We start from the raw sequence: 23,941 nt of genomic DNA on the forward strand, positions 1-23,941 counted from the left end.
TGGGTATTCCCCCAGGGCGTCTGGGAGCTTTCATCTGTCTGAGCTCCCCAAACTGGCCTGAGTCCCCAGCCACCATGAGGACCGGTCATGGGCGAAGGGAGGAGCCGCGTCCTTCACCTGGAAAAATGCAGGCCGCCCCAGAACTGCATGCCGAGATGATAAACTGGAGCAGACACTCTCTCCCGTCAGCTCCTCTTCATAGTATCTACCACTGCGTGTGGCAATTCATTGGTGGGTGTCACATCATTACATTAATATACGAATAAGAAACATTGATATTAAGCAATTATTATTGTTACCAAGCATGAGGCTTGGGAGAACTGGGAACAGTTAGGGAGTTAACAGACTTTATTGGCACAGCTGATGACTACCTTGAACCATTCAGAACGGTTTTAAGGCTCTGGGCTGGGCTGCCGGCACCTGTGCACAGCTCCTGGGACGATCCTGCGCCCATACTGGGACCAGCACAGCGAGAGCTGGGCTGCAGGTGAGGACTCAGCAATGCTGCCACGAAGTGAGTGATGAATTTTTCTACTATGTTGTGGTTTTCATTTTTCCCATTCTGAAACTACATCAGAAATTTTTTGGGGGCTTTTAGAGTTAGAATTAAGAGACACTTGGGTAGAGACAAAGTCTGGGGAAACGTATACCAAAAATGGATACCTGGGAAAGCTTTGATCTGACAGGAGGGAGCGTTGACACTATATAGTGAAATCCATGTTCCAAACCAGAGCTAAGAATATCAAAGCAATTTTTTTTCCCCCCCACAATTGTATTTGGTTTTGGCATTCAGAGATACAACAATAACTGGTTCCCATCTAAGTAAAACAGAGACAGGGAAGAGTTTAAGGAGGCAGTGAGGACCAGTGCTCAAAATCTTCATAGCCACATGCTCTCACTAATGCTCAAAGCACAGCAGGGCCTTTCGCAGCAGGTAAATATATTACTGCTCCAGATCAAATGGAGCAAAGTGAGTCAGCTTTTATCGTAGCCTCTGGCCTAAATCCTTTTATAGGGCTTGTGATGCCTTTGGGCTTGTGCCCCCGCTCAGGGGCCCTTGGCTCTGCAGGACTGAGCTCCTGTTTCTGCAGAGTGGCCGGATCACAGCCCGCTTCCACAGACAGCCCCCCCGGCGTGCAGGGGGAACAGCAGCGTTCAGCGACCCCAGTGTTTCCAGGGGAATAGCAGAAGGATAATCAAGAGCCTCTGATGGAGCTCGCAGCTTCAGTGTTAAATAATACCCACTCATGGCAGTTGAGGGGGGCAGGACTCATTCCAGAACTATTAATATAGCCCCTATTTATACTCCTAGGCTCCTGCGAACGGTGCAGCAGAGAGCTACAGCTGCAGAGCTAAAACGGAATAAATGTCAGCCTCCGGGGAGAAAGCGATCCTTTCAGCCATCATGTGGGAAAGGAGACGGTGAAAGGACAGAACACGGGGCAGGTTTCAGACCTGAGAAAGCAGAGGGAGCTGATCGCAGCACCCTGAGAACGCAGCCGGTGGGCAGAGCCAGCCAATAACCTCCCTGTGGCCGGCAAGTCTGCACTGAGAGGCTGCCAGCAACGCTCGCTCGGCGTCACACGCAGCACCTACCGATACTGGTAGAGACAAGGCGGGGATTCGAGCTGCCGCTCTACTGATCCAGTACCAGGTGTGACTCAGGACAAAGGAGCAAAACCACAAAAGGACGTTTTGGGGGGGCTTTAAGCACATTTTCTGCTGGACTGGAAAGATGATGGAGAGCACGGGAGGGCCGTATCTGAACACCGCAGCTGTGACATCCCCTGTGGGAATAGCTCGTTTGCTGCAGATGACGTTTGGATGCACCACGTTCAGCCTGGTAGCCCACCAGGGGGGATTCAGCGCAGCGTACGGCACTTTCTGCATGTTTGTCTGGACCTTCTGTTTCGCCGTCACCGTCTTCATCATCGCCTGCGAATTCACGCATCTGCACAGCTGCCTGAGCATTTCCTGGGGAAACTTCACTGCTGCTTTTGCCATGCTCGCCACGCTCATGTCCGTCACGGCCGCGGTGATCTACCCTCTCTACTTTGTCCAGCTTGGTTGTTACCCGATCGGCTGTGAGGTGAGAGACTTTCGCATCGCAGCCAGCGTCTTCGCAGGCCTCCTGTTCGTCACATACGCTGCCGAGGTGTTCTTAACCAGGGCAAAACCGGGACAAGTCACCAGCTACATGGCCACCGTCTCTGGGCTCCTGAAAATCGTGCAGGCCTTCGTGGCCTGCATCATCTTCGGGGCGCTGGTGAACGACAGCCAGTACGGCAAATACGTGGCGACGCAGTGGTGCGTGGCTGTCTACAGCTTTTGCTTTGTGGTGACAGTGGTGGTAGTGGCCTTCAGCGTCACAGGTAAGACCGCCTTGCTGTGGTTCCCCTTCGAGCGCTCTGTGGTTGTCTACACCCTCGGGGCCGTGCTGCTGTACGTGAGCGCCGCGGTCATCTGGCCGGTGTTCTGCTTCGACAGCAAGTACGGCTCCCCGCGGCGCCCTGGCCTCTGTGCCAAGGGCAAGTGCCCCTGGGACAGCCAGCTGGTGATCGCCATCTTCACCTACGTGAACCTGCTGCTCTACGTCGTGGACCTGGCGTACTCCCAGCGCATCCGCTTTGTCTCGCACCTCTGAAACGCGGGTCTGCCGCTGCAAAGCCGTCCCGGCGCCGTAAGTGACGGCAGTCGGGGATGGAGCAGGAGACGGGGAAGGGAGGCGCTGATCAGACATGCGTGCAAGAACCATCAACCAAAATTCAAGGTCAAGACTGACTGGACCAGCAAGTTAAAGACCTGTAGTGGGTGGGCTGCAGCTGATGTTGGGAAAAGCCCAGCTCCCCCATCGATCAACATCTGCCTCAGCCGCCCGGTGCCGGAGTGAAGGGACGATGCAGCTCAAAGTATGCAAAATGGCCTTTCATCTCCAGAGAGCAGAAATGCTTGCTGCAACAGCGGGTCTGCAGGCTGCTGGATTACTGGGCCAAATATTAGGAAAGACACCAAAGATTTTGAAACTCTTACCAACACTTAACCATAATCAAGTGACTACCCAGGAAGTGGCAAAGTCAAAAGCTGCATCAAGGAACACCACTTCTGGGGATGAAAAACAATCCCTCAGAGTTTGGGTTAGTTTGGGCTGTGTGGTGAGACATTAAATGCTTGCAAGTGTGGGAAATTCCAGTCAGGATGTTTCTGAGAAGAACATCATAGCTGTAATGCTATTTTGAAGATTACGAGTCCTTTCCCTTCCTCTCCTCTCCTTCACTGTTTAGCACAGAAAAACGTATCCTCAAGCATGCACCTTGGGGGGGCTGGGGGGAAGCATGGGATATCCCTATTTAGCAAACAGTCATTACAGAAATGAAAATTTGCAAAATCGGGGCTCTGCTGCCAAGAAACGGGGTGCAGAACAGAGCCGAGCTGCAAAATAACTATATGTAACTTGACATCCTTGCTCGAGCAGGACCAGAAGGTACCTTGGCACGTGCTTTGCCTCAGTTCATATGCCACTGTTTCTTTATACTGTTGTCAAGAATTCTTTTTTCTGGAAGCTTAAGGATAAATTCTGGGAAGAGGGGGAAAGGGGATGCAGAGATGAATTGATCTCACAGCGCTGCATGAAAGACCCCAAACTGGGGTGGGGGGACGGGGGACGGACACACATGGCACAGACGGGACGCGACAAAACTTGTGTACAATGGTAACAAATGGGGAGTGCTGCCTCAGACCAGATCGGGCGCTAGGATTCCCGAGCTCTCTGCGTCACCAACAAGCTGCATTTCTCTGACCCATCCCTGACAAACACCCACTTTGAAGTCCCACATTGCATAGCTCAGATTTCAAGCTTAATAGGAAGAAATGTTCTTCGTTTCTGATCCAGCGAGAAGCCAAAGCAGCCTGAGTACTTGTGCAGAAAGCATGCAGACTAGATAGGTTTGATTAAAATCTAAAGTAGCTGACTGTCAGAAGCAAGATTTATTTTTTAACCAAATTAAAATAAAGCTGAATGGCAGACTTACATACTGCTTCTCCAGAGACTTGTATACTTTCATCTTGCTCTCCACACAGCTTTTATTTCACCAGACATAGCCCTTCTGCTTTCTGCCAGAAAGCACAGCTCAATTTATTTTGATGTATGAAGCCTGAATGCAGCCCCAAAAAAGTATATAGACAAGACAGCCGAGATGTCTGACTGACATTCTTTGTAGCAGAGTCACTCAGGAAAAAGGAAGGAAACTTACTTTTCATCAGCGCTTTGTGTGGGGTTTGAAAAGCAAGGGGGAAAACTGTTGGGACGGATGGCGGTGGATAATTCTGCTACCGAGTAAGAACCAGCCTTTAGCAGAGGGAATTATTAGCCCACAAGACAGGTCAAGAATCAGTGTCCAGCACAAAGGGAATGCACTAAACAGCCCCCCCACCCCATCCTGGGGGTTTTCTCTTCCGCAAGTTGCCATTAAGGGCCGGAAGACAACGTCCAACGAGAGGCTGGCCAGCTTGTTCTAGTGCAAGACCCAAGACTATCTGCTATAGGTATAAAACAGGGTATTAGAGAGCTTTATTTCTTGCCACCCAAACAAATTAAGGGGTTGTACAAATAAGAAATGATAACTTGGGAAAATAAATCCATTTGTATTGGAGGAAGCAGTGTTCAAAGGGAATGTTGAGCATTTATGATGTATTCTTTTCAAACCCATCAACCTGGACAAATTGTGTCACACGAAAAATTACTTATTTTTTGTTATCACAGAGCACTAAAAGTCAAATAAGTGACCGTGAACCATCACGGCCTCCGTTATAAAACTCAAACCTGCAAAACCAGGAATGTTGCTTTACGAAAGCACCTTCCCGCAGGCTGCGGGGTGGCTCCCAGGGGGCTGGTGGGGGCCAGGCAGAGGGACATCAGCCGCAGGTGCCCCGCGGGCAGGGGCTGCTGTCCCGAGAGGACACTGCAGGTCTTTCAGGCGGTGAGGTCTGTCGGAAAGCGCCTTGGCTGGTTCACGCTTTTTCCAGCTACGCTTTTGCTTGCTTTTTGCTGTGAAGATTTTGCACCAAGTAGGAGCAATTAGCAGGAATATGATAAAAATCTGCTAATGACACATCTGATGCAACTTATACAGTGCCAGGGACACAAAGAAAGGCCCAAGAGAAACAGGTAACTGGAAAACAATGGGGGTAAGATTTAGTGCCTTCGCAATAAGGAGGAAATAGAATTTAACATGGAAATCATGATACCGCTGACTGGAGGAGTGGAAAGACAAGTCATTGCCAAGAACAGTGTGTTCAGATTTAGCTTTCTCATCTGCCAGCCAAAGACTGAGCAAAAAATGTTAGCATGGTCAAAATGGCAAAAAAAGATTGTGTTGACAACAATCCACTCTTTTAAGAGAAAAAAAAAAATCAAAACCTCATGCTTCAGTGGTTAAAACACTCACTAACCATTGGAAACTATGAGATTACCCAATCTAGGACAGAGAACATCCGATATCTGCTTAATATGATTTTAACAACCAACTCTGTCACGATTCAGTTAATTAAAAACCACACTTATTTCCAGAGCTTGTCTTTCCCCTTAATTAATAAATCATGATCAAGTAACTTGCAATAAAACAGGCTTCCTAAGACACCAATCAGTCTCACCTTTTTTGGTAAACTAATGGCAGAATGTACATGCATTCATTTAGAATTACCGATTTGTGTTTGCAGTCAATCTAGACAGCTCCTGGAAGATCCCCACCTGAACCATATATATATATGTGTGTGTGTGTGTATATATGTATATATATTAAAAAAATATATATAACCCCCCTGAATCTTTAATGGCTTGGGTTCTTGTTTAGGTTTTTTTTGTTTGTTTGTTTTTTTTCCTTCTCTTTCTGAAGACTGGGATCCAATATCCCCAAAAGACAATGTTTAGGAACATTCATCCACAGAAGATACACTGAGGTTTATTTCTGTCAATAAAGAAGTAAGAAAAAGCCAAAGGTGAGGGGAAAAAAAAAAAAAAAAGAAATCAGCATGGTAAGATTACATTTAGGAACGAAAGCACTGCCTGGTGCCTCTTTTTTCACGGTGACATATTTCAAAACGTCGCAGCCTCTTCGCAGTCTGTTACTTTGGGCCTTTCCTTCGAGCGAAGCGTCACGCGTGCCGTCCCTGAGCAGGCTGGTGCTCCCGCCACGGGTGGGACCCAACGCGCCCTCAGCCCACAGACACGCACGCCTTCCCGCCCGGCCACGACGCTTGCTGCGGGCATCTGCTGGTTGTGCTGGCGTGACGTGTCTGGGTACCGGGCTGCATCTCCATCCCGGTTCGAGCGAGCGAAGTCTCTCCGATCAGGAAATCTATCGGTAATTCCAGAAAATGAGACGCCGCCATTGCAGGACCAACGGCTGCCTGACTTCTGCGCGGGCAGGAAGCCAGAACAGGCTCGGGGCCCTTTCCCTGGCACCTCCCGGCCGCCCACCGCCCCAGAAGGACGAGAGTCCCGGGGAGGACGGACGCCACGGAGCGCGGGTGCGCGGGGACCAGGCGCCCCTTCTCACAGCTGCTGCGCCCGCTGAGCCCCGGTCCCCGCAGGGGGCTCGGCCATCCCGGGCTGGGCCGCAGTCAGGCGAGGGCAGGAGCATCCCAGGAATGTCTGGGACAGCAGCTGGGAAGGGCCCGGGCCTGCCCCCCTCCCTCGCCCCCACCGACACCCAGGCCTACGGGCACGGCGGCCCCGGGGCTGCACCCCCACTGCCGGCAGGCCGGAGGGGCAGCAGCGGCCGGGATGCTGCTGGAGGGCGGGGGGGGTGTGGGGTGGGGTGTGGGTGTGTGTGGGGGGTGTGTGTGGGGGGGTGTGTGGGGGTGTGTGGGGGGGTGTGTGTGGGGGTGTAGGGGTGTGTGTAGGTGTGGGTGTAGGTGTGGGTGTAGGTGTGTGTGTAGGTGTGGGTGGGTGGGGTGTGTGTGTGGGTGTGTATAGGTGTGTGTGTGGGTGTGTGTGGGTGTAGGGGTGTGTGTGGGTGTGGGTGTAGGTGTGGGTGTGGGTGTGGGTGTGTGTGTAGCTGTGTATAAGTGTGTGTGTGTGGGTGTGTGTGGGTGTGTGTGGGTGTAGGTGTGTGGGTGTGTGTGGGTGTAGGTGTGGGTGTAGGTGTGGGTGTGGGTGTGTGTAGGTGGGTGTGTAGGTGTGTATAGGTGTGTGGGTGTAGGTGTGGGTGTGGGTGTGTGTAGGTGGGTGTGTAGGTGTGTATAGGTGTGTGGGTGTAGGTGTGGGTGTAGGTGTGGGTGTGGGTGTGTGTAGGTGGGTGTGTAGGTGTGTATAGGTGTGTGGGTGTAGGTGTGGGTGTAGGTGTGGGTGTAGGTGTGGGTGTGGGTGTGTGTAGGTGTGTATAGGTGTGTGGGTGTAGGTGTGGGTGTAGGTGTGGGTGTGGGTGTGTGTAGGTGTGTATAGGTGTAGGTGTGGGTGTGGGTGTGTGTAGGTGTGTATAGGTGTGTGGGTGTAGGTGTGTATAGGTGTAGGTGTGGGTGTGGCGCCCCCCCCCCCCGCTGGGCAGCCCGGATCCCTCACGCGGCAGCGCCCGGCCCCACGGGGCACGCGGCGGCGCCCGAAGCTTCCAGAAGGGCGCGCGCCACCGGCCTCCGGCTGCGGCGGGAGCACAGCGCCGCCTAGCGGCGCGGCGCGGCGACTGGCCCCCAGCGGCCCCCGTAGGCGACGAATGATGCAACTCCCGGCGCCGGTTGCCCCAATAGCTGGCGAGGGCCGCGCGGGTGGCACCGCCCCTCGCCCCTGAGTGGCGGAGGGCCGGCGAGGCCCCGCCCTGCCGCCCGCCGATTTGCTGCGCGCCGGCGCCCCGCCCCGCTGCTACGCGGCTCCCCCTCCCTGCGCGGTGCGCGGCCACGTGGACGGTGGCGCGGCTGCAGGTGGGCTCCGAGGGGCCGCTCCGCACCGCACCGCACCGCACCGCACCATGAGCGTGGGGTTCATCGGGGCCGGGCAGCTCGCCTTCGCCCTGGCCAGGGGCTTCACGGCGGCAGGTGGGCGCGGGGCGCGGGGGGCGGGCGGGCGGTGCCGAGCCGAGCCGCCTGGGCTGACGTGTGGTGCCGTTCGCAGGGGTCCTGGCCGCGCACAAGATCACGGCGAGCTCTCCGGACACCGACCTGCCCACCGTGAGCGGGCTGCGGGTGAGTGAGGGCGGGCGGGTGGGCGGCAGCGCCGCGGGCCGCCCCGGGTGACAGCGGCCCCGTTTCTCCCCGCCCGCTGCAGAAAATAGGCGTGAACTTCACGGTGAGCAACAAGGACACGGTGAAGAGCAGCGATGTTCTCTTCCTGGCCGTGAAGCCCCCCATCATCCCCTTCATCCTGGACGAAGTGGGCCCCGACATCGAAGCCCGCCACATCGTGGTCTCCTGCGCGGCCGGCGTCACCATTAGCTCCATCGAGAAGGTGAGGGGTGGCCTGGACTGGGGGCCCGCCTGGGGCCGGGCTGGGGGCCGCAGCCTTGCAGAGCCACGCCATAGTGGACACCCGGTGCCTGGGAGGCGCCTGCCGCAGGGCAGGACCGCGGGGGAGCCGGCCTTGAGCCGGTCCCGCTCCTCTGGCCCCCGGGGGTTGATGCGAGGGGCAGGCGTTACCGGTGCTCCCCAGGACTAAGCTCATGCTGCAGCCAGTTGGTTGCTTTGGGTCGCCGTTGCCTATCCTCACCAGAAAGAGCTCTAAGAGTCTGTATGCCAGGTCCTTTATTGCATGAGGTGCTATTGGATCTTTTTTCTCTCAACAGAGGTGGGTCATCTCCCCTGAATTTCTGCAGACTTTGTGCTAAGTGTCTGCACGAGCTGTTTTGGAGACTTGTGAGTTGATGTGGGAATGAGGCGTTCAGGGTATTGTTCCCAACAGCAGCTTCCTGTTTGCTGGTACTACTAAAAACTTTGCATTTAAGTTTTGGCTGCTTTGGCTCAGAGCAGGGAGTTTGGAATACAGGAGTCTCTCTTTTCCCTCTGCTTGTGTTGTTCTTGCCCCTGGGGAGTCCCTTCCTAGACAGTCTATTTGGTATGCCAGATATGCACTAAAGCTCATTTTTCTTTTTTCCTTCTTTTCTTTCTCTTCCTTCCTTCTTTCTTTCTTTCCATCTCAAATAATTTTCTGCCCTAAGAAACTCTCTACCTTCTGCCCCACACCAAAAGTGATCAGGTGCATGACCAACACCCCCGTGATAGTCCGGGAAGGTGCTACGGTCTATGCCACTGGGACTCATGCGGACGTGGAGGATGGGAAGCTCTTGGAACAACTGATGGCCAGCGTAGGCTTCTGCACCGAGGTGGAAGAGGACCTGATAGATGCCGTAACGGGGCTCAGTGGCAGTGGCCCTGCGTATGTATGTGCTGCTTCTTCAACTTGGGCCAGTCTTGGGGAGAGCAGTAGGCTTTACATGCAGTGAAAGTCTTTGCAACTTCAGTTTCTCATTTCTTGTTTTTCCCATCACTCACATTTGCAATGGGACATGTAATCCAGGTATCTAGTTTATAACCAGTTTGGGTCAACAACAAAAGCCCATTACCAGTTGGATGAGTCTGAAGTCCATAGCCAGCACACAGTGTCCACGTGTCCGTGTTGCAAAACGTGGGCCTATAGTTAGTATCACCCAGAAGCTGAATTTCTCCCATTTTCCCCCACTCCTGAGCTGGAACTAGTGGGAGGGAAGCCCGGCATGGCATCCATGCAGCAAAGGGGGGGGCTTTTGTCAAGTCTGTAAGCGACGGGAGTCACGGTGTGATCGTGGAGCCCTGGATTCTCTCCTCCCTGAGAATGTCAGTCTTGGAGTAGAGACTTTCAGTCACTTTCTTCCTCTGTCTGGTCTCAGGCGTTCACTGCCCTGGATGCTCTGGCGGATGGGGGAGTGAAAATGGGACTTCCCCGCAGGCTGGCTGTTCGACTTGGAGCACAGGCTTTGCTGGTCAGTATTTCCTCCTCCAGAACACATCTGAGTCTGTGCCTGCTCTGTGCAGAGTATTCTGCACATCACGGTTTGAAATGATCTCGGTCCTTTTACTGAATCCACTTTAAAAACACCTGTTTGGTTTGACTGCACACAGGTTCCCGGTGAGGGGACGTAGGAAGTGTCCGCAGCAATCTGCTGGCGCTGATGGTGGTGTGGGAGCTGGGGCCTGGGGAACCGTGACTCCTCTGCAGGCTTTTTCAGCTCTGAAAAGTGTTTTGGCAGCCTGCTAATGGCTCTCAGGCAGGAGCCCACTTTTGCCCGCTGTGAGTGTTAGGTGCTGCTCTGTGCAGTATGTGACAGTTGGTTCCTCAGTCAGAGCTCTGGCAGCTGTTTTCTCTTCCTCACTACAGGGTGCTGCCAAAATGCTGTTAGAATCTGAGCAGCATCCCGGTCAGCTGAAGGACAATGTCTGCTCGCCCGGGGGAGCCACCATCCATGCCCTGCACTTCCTGGAGAGTGGTGGCTTTCGCTCACTCCTGATCAATGCTGTGGAGGCTTCCTGCATCCGGACAAGGTGGGCACCTAGGAAGTCCTAAAGAGCCTGAAAAACTTTGCCCCCACACTCCCTGTCTCTTCCTTTTGCTACGTCTTTCTCTCCCACCACCCCATTGCAGGGAGCTGCAGCATCTGGCAGATCAAGAGACGATCTCCCCGGCAGCCATAAAGAAGACTTTGTTGGATAAGGTGAAGCTGGAGTCTCCTTCTCTGTCCGTGGCATCCGCCAGCAAAGTCAGTCTGTTCACCAATAAGAGCCCCAGCAGCAAGAAGAACTGACCAGACCGCTGTAGTCTGGCAGTGCTGAACATCAGCTCCTCCATGCCCTTTATTTTTGTCTAAGGAGAAACGCTCACTCTGAATGTTGGTGTCCCCCATACCTAGCTCTTGGCTTGCAGCAGCTTTGGGGCAGTGCAGCACTGTAGAAGAGGATCTTCAACCTGTAGTGGGGTTGGTGCAAACTGTCCCTGGCATTGCTGTTCTCTGTTGGGCAAGGGTGGTACCATACCATCATCAGAGCTTCATCAAGGGCATCATTTGTCCATAAGCCTTGGATACTTCTAGGACTCGGGCAATGTTTTTGGTGTCCCATGCAGAAATGGTTTCTAATAGGATTTTTAAAGAGGTTTCAGAATGCCATTTGGTTTCCAAGGTTCGAACCAGGCATGGATCCCTCCTGCCCCATCTTGTATCTGCTGTCAGAGCTTGTGTCTTGTTGCTGTCTTTATGAGCTAGAACAGATGCTGCCACACAAACGCAGTGCTGCACACTACATTAGAGGCTGGACCCTAAAGCACCTCTCGGAAGGGACCAAAGTGCCTCTGCCCCATCTCCCATCTGCCTTGGCTTTGAGACACAGATGGTGTGAACCTCTGGCCCGCACTCTGTTTCTCTCTTTGCCAGCTATCCCTTCTCTGCTCTGGTTTGGGGAACCGTGAAGTGCTCTCACTGTCCCTCCTTTGCTGCTAGCCTGGCTTGGGTGGTTGGGCAGGTGGAGGGGTAGTAAGTGCTCCCTTTTCCCTCTGACACCTCTTCATGCTCTCCGTGGGCAGAATCTGTTCCCACACGCCCATGGACATGCTTCAGTGTCACTGTGCTCCCTGATGTCTCCTTGCTCTTTGGAGCAGAGCTGAAGTCAAGGACAACCTCCTCCGGAGAAAGCTGCCTTCTGTACCGTTCCCTTAGACTCGAGCAGGGTTTTGTACCCAAGTGCTGGGCTGCTGCGTGACGGCAGGACTCTTCCTCAGCACCTTTCCTTGCATCAGGCTGTACCTCCTTCTCAGGCTGCAGCGTTGATGCCTGTTCACAGTGGCTGCTCTGCTTCAGCTTGTGCAACCCAGCTGCGTTGTGGTGGACTGGTTATCCCTTCCAGACAGCATTTCTCCCAGCAGAGCCCCTGGGCTGGCAAAATCCAGAACAGGAGCCCTCAGTGTCGCCTTATGTTGGCACAGTTATGTCTCTGGTATTTTCTAGAGCGTTTCTTTTTTTCCTGTTTCTTTGAAAGTGTTGCACTGCTAATGGCTAGAAGGGGAAAACACCTAGAAAAAAGTTGGGGGTTGCTTTGTGCAGTTGCATTCCTAGTTTTTTAGAATGCAAGACTAAAGGGAAACACTTGAGTCCTCTGGTTTGGCTTGTGGCTCTGATCTTGTCTCGTCTCACCTAGCTTGTCCTGTGTGAGACCCAGGAGGAAAGTCAGTCCCTTCTTGACAAAAAAGAGGTTCAGGGAGGACTTGAGAATGCCTGATGTCCAACAACAAAGACTTGCTTGGTGAAACACATCCAGACGACTACAGTTTTGCAGAGGAGGAAGACTCTCACTGTTCTGGTCTGGAGAATTTCCCAGGTCTGACTCAAATTTATGAACAAGACACAGCAGCAAAGTATGGGCTCTAGGAGCAGTGGTCCCTTCTGCCCTCAGACTCCAGTATTTGTGAGGGAAGGAATCTGGCCAGAGTTGTGGTAGCAGCAAGCAGAGAGGGTGGCCCTGCTCGACCCTTCCTGCCAGCGGCACAGCCCGAGCACCAGGCCAGGCGTGAGCACACAGCACCATGCTGTGTCGAGGGCAACACAGCACCTCTCTTCCCTGGGCCCGTCGGGGAAAGGGATGAACGAGGGTTGTAGACTCCCAGGGCAGAAGGGACCAACGCTCTGATCAGGCAGAAGGTAGGTTACGGCCCGTCATCTAGAAGGACGGTTAAGCTTTCCTTCAGGCACAGTCTTGGGAGCCAGCCCCAGAACAGCAGCAAAGAGAAGATTGCGTCTACTGCTTTCTGTGATTTCTTTATAGCCAATGTCGCTGTGTGCCTTCCTTGCCTCTCTGCTTTTCTCCCAGAGCCCGAGTCCTGTCCCAAGCCAGAACACCGCACAAAGCATGCAAGCTGCCCCTAGCACTTTAACAGGGCTGCAGCGCGAGCAACGGGCTGGAGGGGATGGAACGGATCTGGGTGGGTAACTGTTGTACTGTATTCTACCTTGGGGTATTCTGGGGGAGTGCTGGTACAAGGGCCATGTTAAGATGGGCTTACTGTCTCCTGAGGAATCCTGGACATGCAGGTGCTGCAGGAAAAGCATTTTGGTATTGATGCAGAGGCTGCCAAAGGTGCTAGTAATGTTAAAGCATTTTTAGTGTTAGGCTTTCAGCTGGTAGCAGGGTATGACCCTATAGGCATGACAGACGGTTACTCCTCTTCCCTCTTTACATAATAAACTGCTTCTCTGACAGAGAGCTGTGGCTAACCCTAGCTGTTTGGACTGGGTATCTCTCTTGCCTCTGGCCGTGGCCATTGGGTCTTTGCTGCCCGCAGCAAGCGTGCTCGAGGTGTGCTGCGAACCTGTCTCTGAGTCTGGTTTGTCTGGGGGGGAATGGGAAGCGTATCAGCCTGTTTCTCCTCACACCCATGGTTCCTGAGCAACACCACCAAAGTTATTCTAGGACCCTGTGCTACCGGTTTTCAGAGACTTAAAGAGAACGGAAGGAGGAAAGCCTGAGCATCCTGACCCTTTAGGCTTTCTAGCGGTTCTGCCACTGCGTACAAGATTCCATGGGAGGCGAGCGGGTGCCGCATGTTCCTCTGCTTCCCTGCTCGGAAGCTGTGAATACCCATGCATACAGGCCAAGTGTGAAGTCAGTTTGCTTAAGCGCTGGCTGATGCAAAATGAAAGGGAGTGTTGCAGAAAGTTTCCACTTGACTGATAAAGTATGATGCAGAATAAAAAGTTGGATGGCTGGGGTGAGGCCCCTCTGCAGGGGGACTTGTGGACTGCCCCAGTGTACCCCCAGTGAGGCAGAGCTATAGATGAACTGTCTAGGTGATTGCAGACCTGCAACTAAGCTGGCTGCCACAGCAGATGGAACACCCAGCCTGTCAAGGGCTACAAAAGAGCCCCACAGGACTCAAATTCACGTCCCCTGCGTGCACAGCAGCGGTGCTGCTGCTGAACGTCTGGGACCCAGTCTACTTCCTCCTTAGAAGCGTGCTTTCTCCATGATGCTGCCTCAACCCCTGTACGCCTGGTTCCACTGCTGCACCGTCCACTTGTCCCACCGGTATTCCTGTGCTACGGACCCACAGTTCTAGCAGAACAGGTGGAAACACACCTGGAGCAAGCCAGGCGTGATCTAGGAGAGCAGCACTTCACAGCAGAAGAGCCAGCCCTGGGCTTAACGCTTTTCAGCCAGGGCTTGCTTCAGCGCTGTCACCAGCGCCTAGGAGAGCTGCTGCAAAGCCAGCGTCTTTAAGTCAGCATCTTCGGTGGAGACCTTGCTGCTCCGTGCAGCTTCAGCAGCTCTGAGGCACTGCGGATGCAGCTGAAAGGGGGCGTGGGGGCTCCCGGGGGAGAGGACGCCAGTGCTGCCGGGCACGCAGGAGGCCGGAGCAGGCAGCCGTGCTCTCCTCTGCGCTGCAGCCGAGTCAAAACGCGGGACGTGGAGCAGGGGGGCACCCCCGGGGGGGTGCAGCGCCCCGTGGTCGCGCTGCGCGGCTGTTCCTGGCTGAGCACCGCTGACACGCGTGGGAGCCCGAAGGGGGCGGCCCCCGCTTCCCCGGCACCTGCTGCGCCTCCGGTTCCGCCGCGGGAGGCCGCTCGGCAGCGCGCCCAGGCCGGAGGCTGCTGCCGGAGGTGCCGGGAGATCCCCCGTGCTGCCGGTCCTCCGGGGCTTTGGCGGGCCCGCGCGGGGGAGCGGCTGCGGCGGGGACGGGGCTCGTCCCGGGCAGGGAACTGCCCCGCACCGGCGGACGGCGGCAGCACCGGCCGGGGCCAAGGAGCCCCCGCGGCTGCTGGGCGGACCCCGGGCCGAGCCAAGCCGAGCCAAGCCGGACAGGCCCCGGACCGGCCCCGGACCCCGGACAGGCCCCGGGCCGGGCGGAGCCGCGCGCCGGCAGCGGGTCGCTGCGTGCGGGAGGCGTGGGGCGCGCGCCGCCACCTCCCCTTTAAGGCGCCGCCTCCGACAGAAATGCGCGTCCCCCTTAAGGCCCGGGGCGGTTGCGCCGGGCGCTTCATGAATGGAGCCACGTGACCCAAACATCACGTGACGTGTCCGTGAGCAGCGGCGGCGGCGGCTCGCGGCGTCCCGGTCCCTCCCAGCGCGGCCTCCCCGCCCGGCCCGGCCCCGGCGGCTCCGTGAGGAGGTGAGCGCTACCGGCACCGGCTGCGGCGGCGGGCGGCGGCGGGCGCGGCTCAGGTGGCGGGCGCGGCCCTGGCACCGGGCGGGGCGGGCGCGGCGGGCCGGTCCCCGGGGGCGGGGCGGGCGCGGCGGGCCCGGGATGGTGGCCCGGGCCGCCGCGGGTTGGCGGGTGCCGCGCGGGGCCGCCGCCGCCCGCTGACTCACGGCGGGAGTTCCGGGGGCGCGGCCGCCCCGTCGCCGCGCCGCCCGCCCCTGTCCCCCGCCCCGCCCGGTCCCCCGCCCCGCGGTCGAGCAACAGGTGCGCGGGGCCGCCGCTCTGGGGCCTGTCCCCATCCACGCCCGCCGCTTCCTGGGGCCGCCAGCGGCCACCACGGGCGCGTCCCGCCCCTGCCACCGGCCCCGGCCGCCCCGGGACCGGGCCTGCCCGTCCCGGCCCCGCTGCGCCCCCGGGCGCTCACACCTTCCCCCCCCCCCCCACGCACCCCTCCCGGAGCCCGGCGCGGCCTGGCCCGCAGCGGGTGCCCGGGCCCCCACTCCCGCGAGGGGCGGAGGCGCTGCCGCGGGCGGGTGCGAGGGCCCCGCCGGGCCCGGGCGGCCCTGGGCGGCTCCGGGGGGGGTTTCCTCTGCGGCCACCCGGCTCACGCCGCGGGCTTTGCTCTTGCGAGGTGATTTTCCGGCTGAGGAGAGGAGGCGCAGGGCTGGAGAGGGTGATGGGCCGCGAAGGCGTCTCGCTCGCTTCCTCGCGCAGAGGCTTGGCCCAGGCGGGACAGCCACGCTTCCCCGCTGCCGGCTGGCACAGAGCTGGCGACCGAGGGGACGCGGCTGTTGCGTGCCCCCGTTGCCCGGCGGGCACCAGGAGGGGGCTGGGGCTGTGGGTCTGCTCGGTGCTCAGCGCCGCAGCGTCTCGGAGCTGAGCGGATTCCCTGCGGTGGGCAGCAAGCCTCTCCAGCGGAACTGTGGAGCAGGCTGCAACGCCTGACTGACACAGAGCGTCTGTGCGTGTGCGTGCACGGAGGGGTCTTGCTGCCCAGAGCTGGGGACGTCTCTGCCCAGGATACGCAATGTTTGAGCTGCGCGGTTAGAGGAAGGCGCTACAAGGAGGCTGGAAGGGGTCTCCGAGAGCCAGCTCTTCTCTTTATCTGTGTAAGAGAGTTAAAGCCAGCTGGGCGTGCGGGTTCCATGAGGGAAGAATTGCTGTCAAAGTGCCCTGGGTTGGATGTGAGCTCACCAGGGACTCCCCAGGGGAGGGGGGCACAGGAGAGGTGCTGTCCTGACTTCATACGTAACTGGGGGGGAGTCGTCTGATGTGTTTGTATTCCTGGGAGGGCTGTGTGAGCTAGTTCCAAGAAAGCAAATAAACAGAGTATGAAATCCACACCGGGAGAGAGTTCTCGTGCGGCGTGCCCAACTGCTGCCAGCAAACCACATTCCTCCGCCCGCCTGGTGCTGCGGAGCCCGTTGTGGAGCACAGCCCCTTCCTCTGCCTCCCTGTCCCTACGGATGGGTCTCCCTCTCTTCCTGCCTCCCAGCGCCGTCTCTGGGCCAGCCTGCGCTGGAACGGGTGACGTCACCGTGTTTACACGGGGCTCGTGGCACGGTTCCGCGATCAGGAATGTGGAGAATGGGGCCTGCGTTGAATCATGCGCGGTGCTGTCAGCTCCCTTGTGTTGCCTTTGAGCTGAGGAGAGAATTGGCTGCGCTTGTGCTGAGTTCAGGCCTTTTGAGCTCTGGGGAAATGTGTTGAAGCTGCATTTTCTTCATTGCAGTCATCGCGTTTGGCACTTCCAGTGTGATCTTTCTTCAGGAAGCTATCAAAAGCTGAGCAATCAGCAGTCTGGAGAGTTAGGCCAAGTTTGGTCTCTGTCTTGGTGCCAGTTCTCTGGGTGTCCTCTGTGCGAGCTGCCAAATAGCCTTGTCTCTGATCCTTCAAACAGGACCCAGAAAATCGCCAACGGCTAGTTTCCAGGTTGTTCTTCCTATTCCACTGCCTGACTTGTGTGTTGCTGCATCTCATTTTGATCCCCTTAGGAAGGGGGACGAGGAGCGGTGGGATCACCAGGTGCTTTTGGGGCCGGTCCTGTTACAGCTTTGATGGCTGTAGTGGGAGGCTTCTGCCTCAGGAGGTTGGATTCCTCTGGGTAAAATTGCTGTTGACTCTTAAAGTTCCAGGAAAGTTAAATTGCTGTTGTCAGGGACTGGGACCAGTCTCTTGTCTGCTGATAGCTCTCTCACCCCCATCTCAGCTTTAGCAGAAGTCATAGTCGCTGCCTTTGCAGGGTCCGGGCTGTGCGAGCACCCCTGCTGACTGCTCAGTCTGCCCCAAGGAGCTCCCTTCCCCGTACCCTGCCTGATGCAGCATGTTTGTTGCCTTGTTTGGTTTATTTCAGCTCTGCTGTAATGAAGGAAGCTTGAGTGCTTGCCAGGCATCTGGAAATTCTTTAGTGACACAGGGCAAATCTCCGTGGTCCTGCTGACCATACCTGCCCTTGGCTCCTTAGGCTCACCAGAGGACGGTGCAGAGAGGTGCTGCAGGGGTCACTTTGGTCTCCACAGCTATTCCCTTCCTTCTCCCCTTTTCCCAGCAGACGTGTTGTTTGCCAAGTAGGAGCAGAGGAAAGAAATACAACGGTATGGGAAAGAGTGAAGAATTGATTTTATGAGGCAGTCGCTTGTGCGCTGTCCGTCCTGTGTTAGCCTGCTTTGTTGCAGCTTCCTTGGATGGCAAAGGGACCCTTTCTACACCAGCAGTGTCAGGTTGTAGCGGACGTCTCATTGGAAGGAGCATTGTCCTCTGGGTATAAATAGCCTACGTCCTGGCAGGCTGGAGGCTTTGGGAACATCTCTGCTGGTGTTCTGGGGAATGCTGACCCCGTTCACCTCTAATAGGTGGTAGATGCATTGCGGGGAGCCTGTGCCACGGCTGCTAGAAGAGCATAAATTCACATTTGCTGACTTGTGCATTTGGTTCTTGGCTATAACTGTACATCAGTGCCTCTTACATTTAGCAAAGCAGTAGCAGAAAAAATTTTTATTGGCTGTCTGGGACCGAAGAGATGAAACGTACAGACATGTTTGTAGACTGCGCTTGCACAGGAACACTTGCCTCGCTTAAGGAGGCGTGCAGTTTCTGGCTGTTTGAAGCGCAGCTATGTCTGTTGAGCAATATCCGAGCAGATTAATTCATTGGGCAGCGTGGTAGCACTCTGAACTAAAGCCTCAGGGGAGGAGGTACGTAGGGACAGAAACAGGGGCTTGGGGTATGACTCACTGTGAAAACAGGCCTGGGAATTGCTCTTACCAGTTCTGACGTCCTGTCTTCCGTGGCAGTGAAGGAGTCTGCTCTCCTCTGGTTTTGGCCACCCTGAGTCTTTGTTTTCTTATGTGCATGCCTTGGCTCTGAAGATAAGGGAGGGAGAAGGTGGTTCTCTCCTAGGGACTTTCTCACAGAAGAGACCTATCGCTGGGGTCAGCTTTGTGCGTCCGGGAGAGGTGAAGGCTGCTGAGGCATCGGCCCAAGTTTGTGATGGGATTCCAGTGTGCCCCCATGCTTCCCTGTGCTGCAGTATGAGGTTGTCCTTCTGCTCCTTGGGAAAGGTTGAGTGCAGAACTTTGACTTGAACCTGGATGTGCTCGCTTTCCTGGGAAGCTGAAAAAGTCTGGATAGGCGTGAGCACAGCAGTGGTGTTCTCCCGTCCCGCAGGATGCCCAACGAGCCGTGTTGTGGAGGCAAAGGCTTCCCCTGCGCTCCTTGCCCAAGGTCGTGTGTTCTTGAACTGAACTGGTTTGGGTCCTCAGGGGCCCCTAGAACCCGGTAGGACGCTTGTCCTGGGGAGTTTCTGGGCTGTGCTTGGGCACCTGTTGGGAGGGTGTGTCGGAGCGACCGGCCGCCTCGCTCTGCCTGGGAGTGACAAGGATGAGGCTGGGAGCAAGAGGCGCAGAGTGCCAGCGTGCTGAGTCAGCATGACTGGCCCGGAGCAGCCGTGCTCTGGACCCAGCCTGCTGCCTGCCAGGCTATTTTTAAAAATGTGGCTTCCGTGTATTCTGACTCCTCCTAGTTTTTTAATTTCCCCCACCCCAAGCCAAAAAAGCCCAGCATTGCCACAAAGTCTCCGTGGGAGTAGGGGTGTGGAAGGGCAGCAGTTTCTGCTCAGGGACAGAATCTGCCGCTTGTGAGTCCAGCTCAGTCGGGTGCTTGTTGAGCGTCGTCCGGGGAGGGGGGGAGTGGGATGTGCAGCAGCACGGGGCGTTGCTGCCGGACCCTGCCACAGGAATGTCGCAGGCTCTGCTGCGTCCCGGGGGGCTAACGTGACCTTCCTTCCCTTCCAGAACCTGATTGACAAGGCTGTCGTGTTATGACGACCCCCAACAAAGGAAACAAGGCCTTGAAGGTAAAGCAGCAGGTGAAGGAAAGGGGTGCGGGTGGCGGGTGCAGGCACCACTCCAGGTTTCACGAGTCTGTGCCGCCTTCTCTTCCAGGTGAAGCGGGAGCCAGGCGAGAATGGGACCAGCTTGACAGATGAGGAGCTGGTGACCATGTCTGTGCGGGAGCTGAACCAGCATCTACGGGGCCTGTCGAAGGAGGAGATCATCCAGCTGAAGCAGCGTCGGCGCACGCTGAAGAACCGGGGCTACGCGGCCAGCTGCAGAGTCAAGCGTGTTACCCAGAAGGAGGAACTGGAGAAGCAGAAGGCAGAGCTGCAGCAAGAAGTGGAGAAGCTGGCCTCCGAGAACGCCAGCATGAAAATGGAACTCGATGCTCTCCGCTCCAAATACGAGGCTCTCCAGAACTTCGCCAGAACCGTGGCCCGGAGCCCCGTCACCCCTGTGCGGGGGCCTCTCACCTCCAGTATGGGGCCCCTCGTCCCTGGCAAGGTTGCTACTACTAGTGTCATCACAATAGTGAAATCCAAAACGGACGCCCGGTCTTAGTGAAGCGAGTGTTGCCTGAGCTTGTCTGTGCAGGGCAATTAGGCACAAAACCAGCCTGGAATCCCCAAAGCACAAACCCTCCCCACATGGGTCCGGGTTCCTTCTACTTGGCCCAGGACTGGCCTGCTGATCACTCCAGTTTTATTTTGTTGTGTCCAGATTGGTATGAGCAGTGGTGATGCGTCCCTTGTCCTGTGCAGACAGAGCCCCCACCCAGCAGTCTGTAGCCCTCGGGCGCCCGTGGGACAGACTGCGAGATCTTGGTTTTCCAGCCAAAGAAAGTCTGTGCAGCGTGGCCGATGGCAGGGCGACGGAAGGGCTTGGGGAAGGTCCGGGGGGAGGCTTTCTTCCTGGGGGCCGGGAACCCTAATTTTCGATCGCTTCCAAAGGCTTTACTTCATTACTCTTCCAGGTGGTGCATCTCGGTGCCCGACTGCCAGGCGCCTGAACCTGCTGCTTTTGTCTCATTCGGTACCCGTAGTTGCAGTTGGGGTGTTCTGTGTAATAGGTTTTTATTCCTTTCTAGGTGTGCCTCTGTGCCCTAACAGTGGGTTTCCTTCAGACGTCCGTTGCGTTAGCCGTGTAAACTAGCAGTGGTGGAAAGGAAGATGCAGTCGTGCCCTGCCCTTGCCCCAGCGACGGGGAAGGAGCCGGGACAGGGCCCTTGCAGGGGAGGGAGGGGAGGTACCGTGTTGGCTGCAGGCCGGTTTTGTGCCTAATGTGTTGCACTGAACAAGACCAAAATCACTAGTTGTTCCCATGTTTTGAGGGTATCAAGTGTCTCTAGTGTGATGGTTTACACGACCAGTTTATGTGGTTAAATAGCCCTTTATTTAAAGAGAGAAACATCGTTTTAAGAGTTATTAAATTATCTAAGTTTAAAATTAAAATCAGACAGAAGAGAGAGCGTATTTATAGTCAGCTTTTTTATCTGAGAGGGCGAGAATATTTGACCATATAAATGGGGAAATATTCTCGGAGACTTTGCTAGTTAAAAGTTAATAAATAAATAATTTTAAAGTTTCTCGTGAACCTCCCGCAAACTGTTTGTGGCTCTGAGGTTAGTTTTTATAAAGAGTTATCAGACTTTATTTATAAAACTTAGAAAAAGACAAAAAAAGTGGCAAGTCCTGTTTGATATCTTTTTGCAATTGTACCAAAAGTGACTTATTCTCGACCTTGCTGGCTTCCGTTGTGTCCCCTTGTGTAGCGCGCTCTGAGCTCTTGCGTGGCGCTGTGGTGTGGTGCCGCCAGTGGCTGCCTTTGCCATGTGCTGTTGTTTCATGCTGCCATCATTTTCTCTAAGCTGGACCGAGAGATTGAGTTTGCATCCCTCCGAATTCTCCAGGAGGATTCTGGCGCACAGGCAGAGGTGCTGCTGTTTTTGAAGGCAAAAACGAATGGCTGGTGCAACTAAGTAGTGAATGCCTGCCCAGAAAACGCTTCTCTGCAGAGGCGTGCTGCAGGAGCGTGGGCAGCTCGGGCCTCTTGCTGAGCAGCCAACACCAGGTAGCTCAGTTACCTGAATGGGGAGAACGTTGCGCTTTCCTTCCTCCAGCAAAGCTGGTAGAGAAGTAACACAAGGGAGAATTGTCCAAGTTTAGGAGGAGACCAATGGGATTTAACTCTGGAATTGGATCCTGTGGTCAGAATTTATGTTGCTCTTGTGGCTCATCTGACAAGAGGGGCAAGTCTGCCTGCCTTCTGGGCAGTGCGGGACCAGCGCTAGTCCTGAGTGTCTGCATATTGCTGAAAATTAAGTGGTGGCATGGTTGCTGTCTTTCCTGGTGCAGCTTCTGTCTGTGGGTGCTGGAAGAGTCCTTAGACTTACAGCTGTGACACAGCTGAGAAGCTATTTGTGGCCAGGCTCCGTTTCCACAAACGCTTTGATCCCCCTCTCCCCTCCCCAAAGGTTTGAGCTGATTACCGAGTTGGTTTAGAGAAATAGGACGTGGGGGTGAAGTCCATGTGATCTCCTGGCTGCCGAAAGTCTCCTGAGCGGAGGAGACAGACCAGGCTGAGAGACCTCTGGCCCGAGAAGCAGGTAAACCTGATGAAAGCTGCGATGTGGCAGGAGAGGAACAGATAGTTGGTGGGGATTTCCTGCTGGAGGGAGAGATCAGCTTTGCACTGATTGATTGGGAGTTTAGGGAGAAAGCTGTTTGGGATACTTTTCCCAGTGAACTTCCTGAACAGGGAGCGGGTTAGAACGTCGCCTCCGGGCTTCCCCCTCCCAGCCCTGGGCTTTCTCTTCTCTGAGCTGCAGTGTCTGACATGCCACTTCCCAGCCATTCACTGGATGGGCTACGCACTGAGCAGCACTCAGCACAGAGCTCTGGGCTGTAGCTTTTGTCTTCCAGCTGGTGATGTGGTGCCTGGAAGAGGTGAGATGTTCCAAAACACGGAGACCTCCTGTTGTCCTGGGGCATCAGTCCCAACCCTGTCCCTCCTGGAGCCAGCCTGAGATTGAACCTGGCTAGAGAGCCGTTCTGAACCCAGCTGGAGGCCCGACCTCAGCAGGGTGAGCAGCCAAGGTTTTGTGTATGGGGCTGGGGTAGGAGCTGAGCCCCTGGGGCCGGAGGCTGTGGTGTGAGGAGGGCCCCATCAACGAGTAGGCAGTGAGGGCAATCCTGCAGCCATCGTGACCTTGCTTCCGTTGTACTCTGCAGCAAGGAATGTCCCGGTCTTTCCATGCCTGCTGGGTGGCGGCCGTGCTGTTCTGGTAAGGCTGCGCCGCTTTGGAGCGAGACCGTGAGTCAGGAGGACAGAGCAGGCCGCAGCACTGACTCCCCCAGATGTTAACGCTGTCCTTTCTCCTCCCCTGTGCCGTGCTTGCTAGCTTGTGGCCCCAGCCTGCTCCGAGCGTGTTCGATGAGGACGCGTCACGTAGGGGGGAGCAGGTGCGAGGCCGCGGCTGAAGGGCGTGCGTGTGGCAAACGAGCTCTGCGGGTGCTGGGCTGGACGGGTGTCAGCGGGGACGCGGTCCCCTCACGAGTGCTGCTTCCCTATGCTAGTGCATTGGTTTTGGTTTTGTTCTCAGTGAAGTGTTGGACCCTGAGCGATGTATTTCTGCAGTGTCCAAGGAGTCTCCCGTCCTGCTCCGGGGGACCCGGTCCCCTGCCAGCGGGGTTCCTGTGCCCGCGCGAGGCCACCCCTGCTCCGAGCCGTCACGTTGACCTCTCTCTCGTATATAGCGTTCTGGAGTGTGACAGTTCTTGTTCCTGAGGTGCTCGTCCGTTTGGTTTCCTGCTGTGAAGGGTGTCGTGTTTTCTTTCTCCTTTTCCTGGTGCCGTTACTGCGGTGGTTGGGGAGGGGGCCCTGCCCCAGCCCGCCCACAAAGCGAACCCGTGGAGTGTCCCCCGCGCCGCGGGGATTTGTGTATCTGTGGTGAATTGTGTCAAGTTCCTCCCGCCTTGCGCAGCCTCGGCGGGCGTTGCTCTGCGGCCGGAGCGAGGGGCGGCTGCCCAGCGGGGCGGGCCGGGCGGCGGGATGGAGGGGCTTGTCCTGCCCCCGGCCCGAGGCCCGGGCTGCTGGCCGCTGCCCCGGGGGAGGCTTCCTGGCGGGCTCGGCCCCCGCCCGGCCTGAGGCGCCCGGGGCTCCGGTGAGGGGCCGCCCTGTGCGGGCCGGGGCTGCCGCGCTGCGGGGCCTGTCGCGGCCCGGGGCTCCGGGGGCTGGGCGGGGCGGGCGGCGGTATTTATTGCTAAGTTATTTCCCGGGGCGGCGGGCCGGGCGGGCGTTATTTATTGCTGTACATAGTGTCCGTCCGCGGCCGCCGCTGTTTTGTACGTGACAATAAAGCGCTTTCAAACAGCCGCCGCCTGGCGCTTCCTTGGGGCGCGGTCCGCCGCGGCGCGGGGGGCGCTGCTGCACCCGGGGGCAACGGCGCCGGAAGTGGCGCTCGGCCGCT

At 56.5% G+C, this 23,941-nt stretch overlaps 3 protein-coding genes across 9 annotated transcripts; all 3 read left to right on the plus strand.

The window, feature by feature from the left end:
- The first annotated feature begins 1,474 nt into the window (after positions 1–1,474).
- Positions 1,475–4,025, plus strand: MYADML2 (myeloid associated differentiation marker like 2). Its single transcript, XM_054846691.1, has one exon. It carries the CDS (start codon positions 1,736–1,738, stop codon positions 2,642–2,644), a length of 909 nt encoding a protein of 302 aa, XP_054702666.1. The 5' UTR covers positions 1,475–1,735; the 3' UTR covers positions 2,645–4,025.
- Positions 4,026–7,873: 3,848 nt separating this feature from the next.
- Positions 7,874–13,222, plus strand: PYCR1 (pyrroline-5-carboxylate reductase 1). The gene is made up of 7 exons (XM_054846689.1): positions 7,874–8,025; positions 8,102–8,172; positions 8,255–8,434; positions 9,141–9,362; positions 9,849–9,941; positions 10,337–10,500; positions 10,601–13,222. Exons 1-7 carry the CDS (start codon positions 7,959–7,961, stop codon positions 10,758–10,760), a joined length of 957 nt encoding a protein of 318 aa, XP_054702664.1. The 5' UTR covers positions 7,874–7,958; the 3' UTR covers positions 10,761–13,222.
- Positions 13,223–14,973: 1,751 nt separating this feature from the next.
- MAFG (MAF bZIP transcription factor G) lies at positions 14,974–23,842 on the plus strand. Of its 7 annotated transcripts, none has more exons than XM_054846771.1 (4): positions 14,974–15,109; positions 19,432–19,493; positions 19,582–19,977; positions 20,561–23,842. In XM_054846771.1, the coding sequence occupies exons 2-4, from the start codon at positions 19,458–19,460 to the stop codon at positions 20,618–20,620; spliced, it is 492 nt and encodes a 163-aa protein (XP_054702746.1). In that variant the 5' UTR covers positions 14,974–15,109; positions 19,432–19,457; the 3' UTR covers positions 20,621–23,842. The 7 variants fall into 7 exon arrangements, with proteins under 7 accessions (XP_054702746.1, XP_054702745.1, XP_054702740.1 ...); XM_054846770.1 differs by having other exon boundaries at positions 21,947–23,842; XM_054846765.1 differs by having other exon boundaries at positions 14,975–15,109; positions 19,582–23,842.
- The last annotated feature ends 99 nt before the right edge of the window (positions 23,843–23,941 follow it).

This window comes from Grus americana, chromosome 18, assembly GCF_028858705.1.
Source record: "Grus americana isolate bGruAme1 chromosome 18, bGruAme1.mat, whole genome shotgun sequence".
Classification (NCBI taxonomy): Eukaryota; Metazoa; Chordata; class Aves; order Gruiformes; family Gruidae; genus Grus; species Grus americana.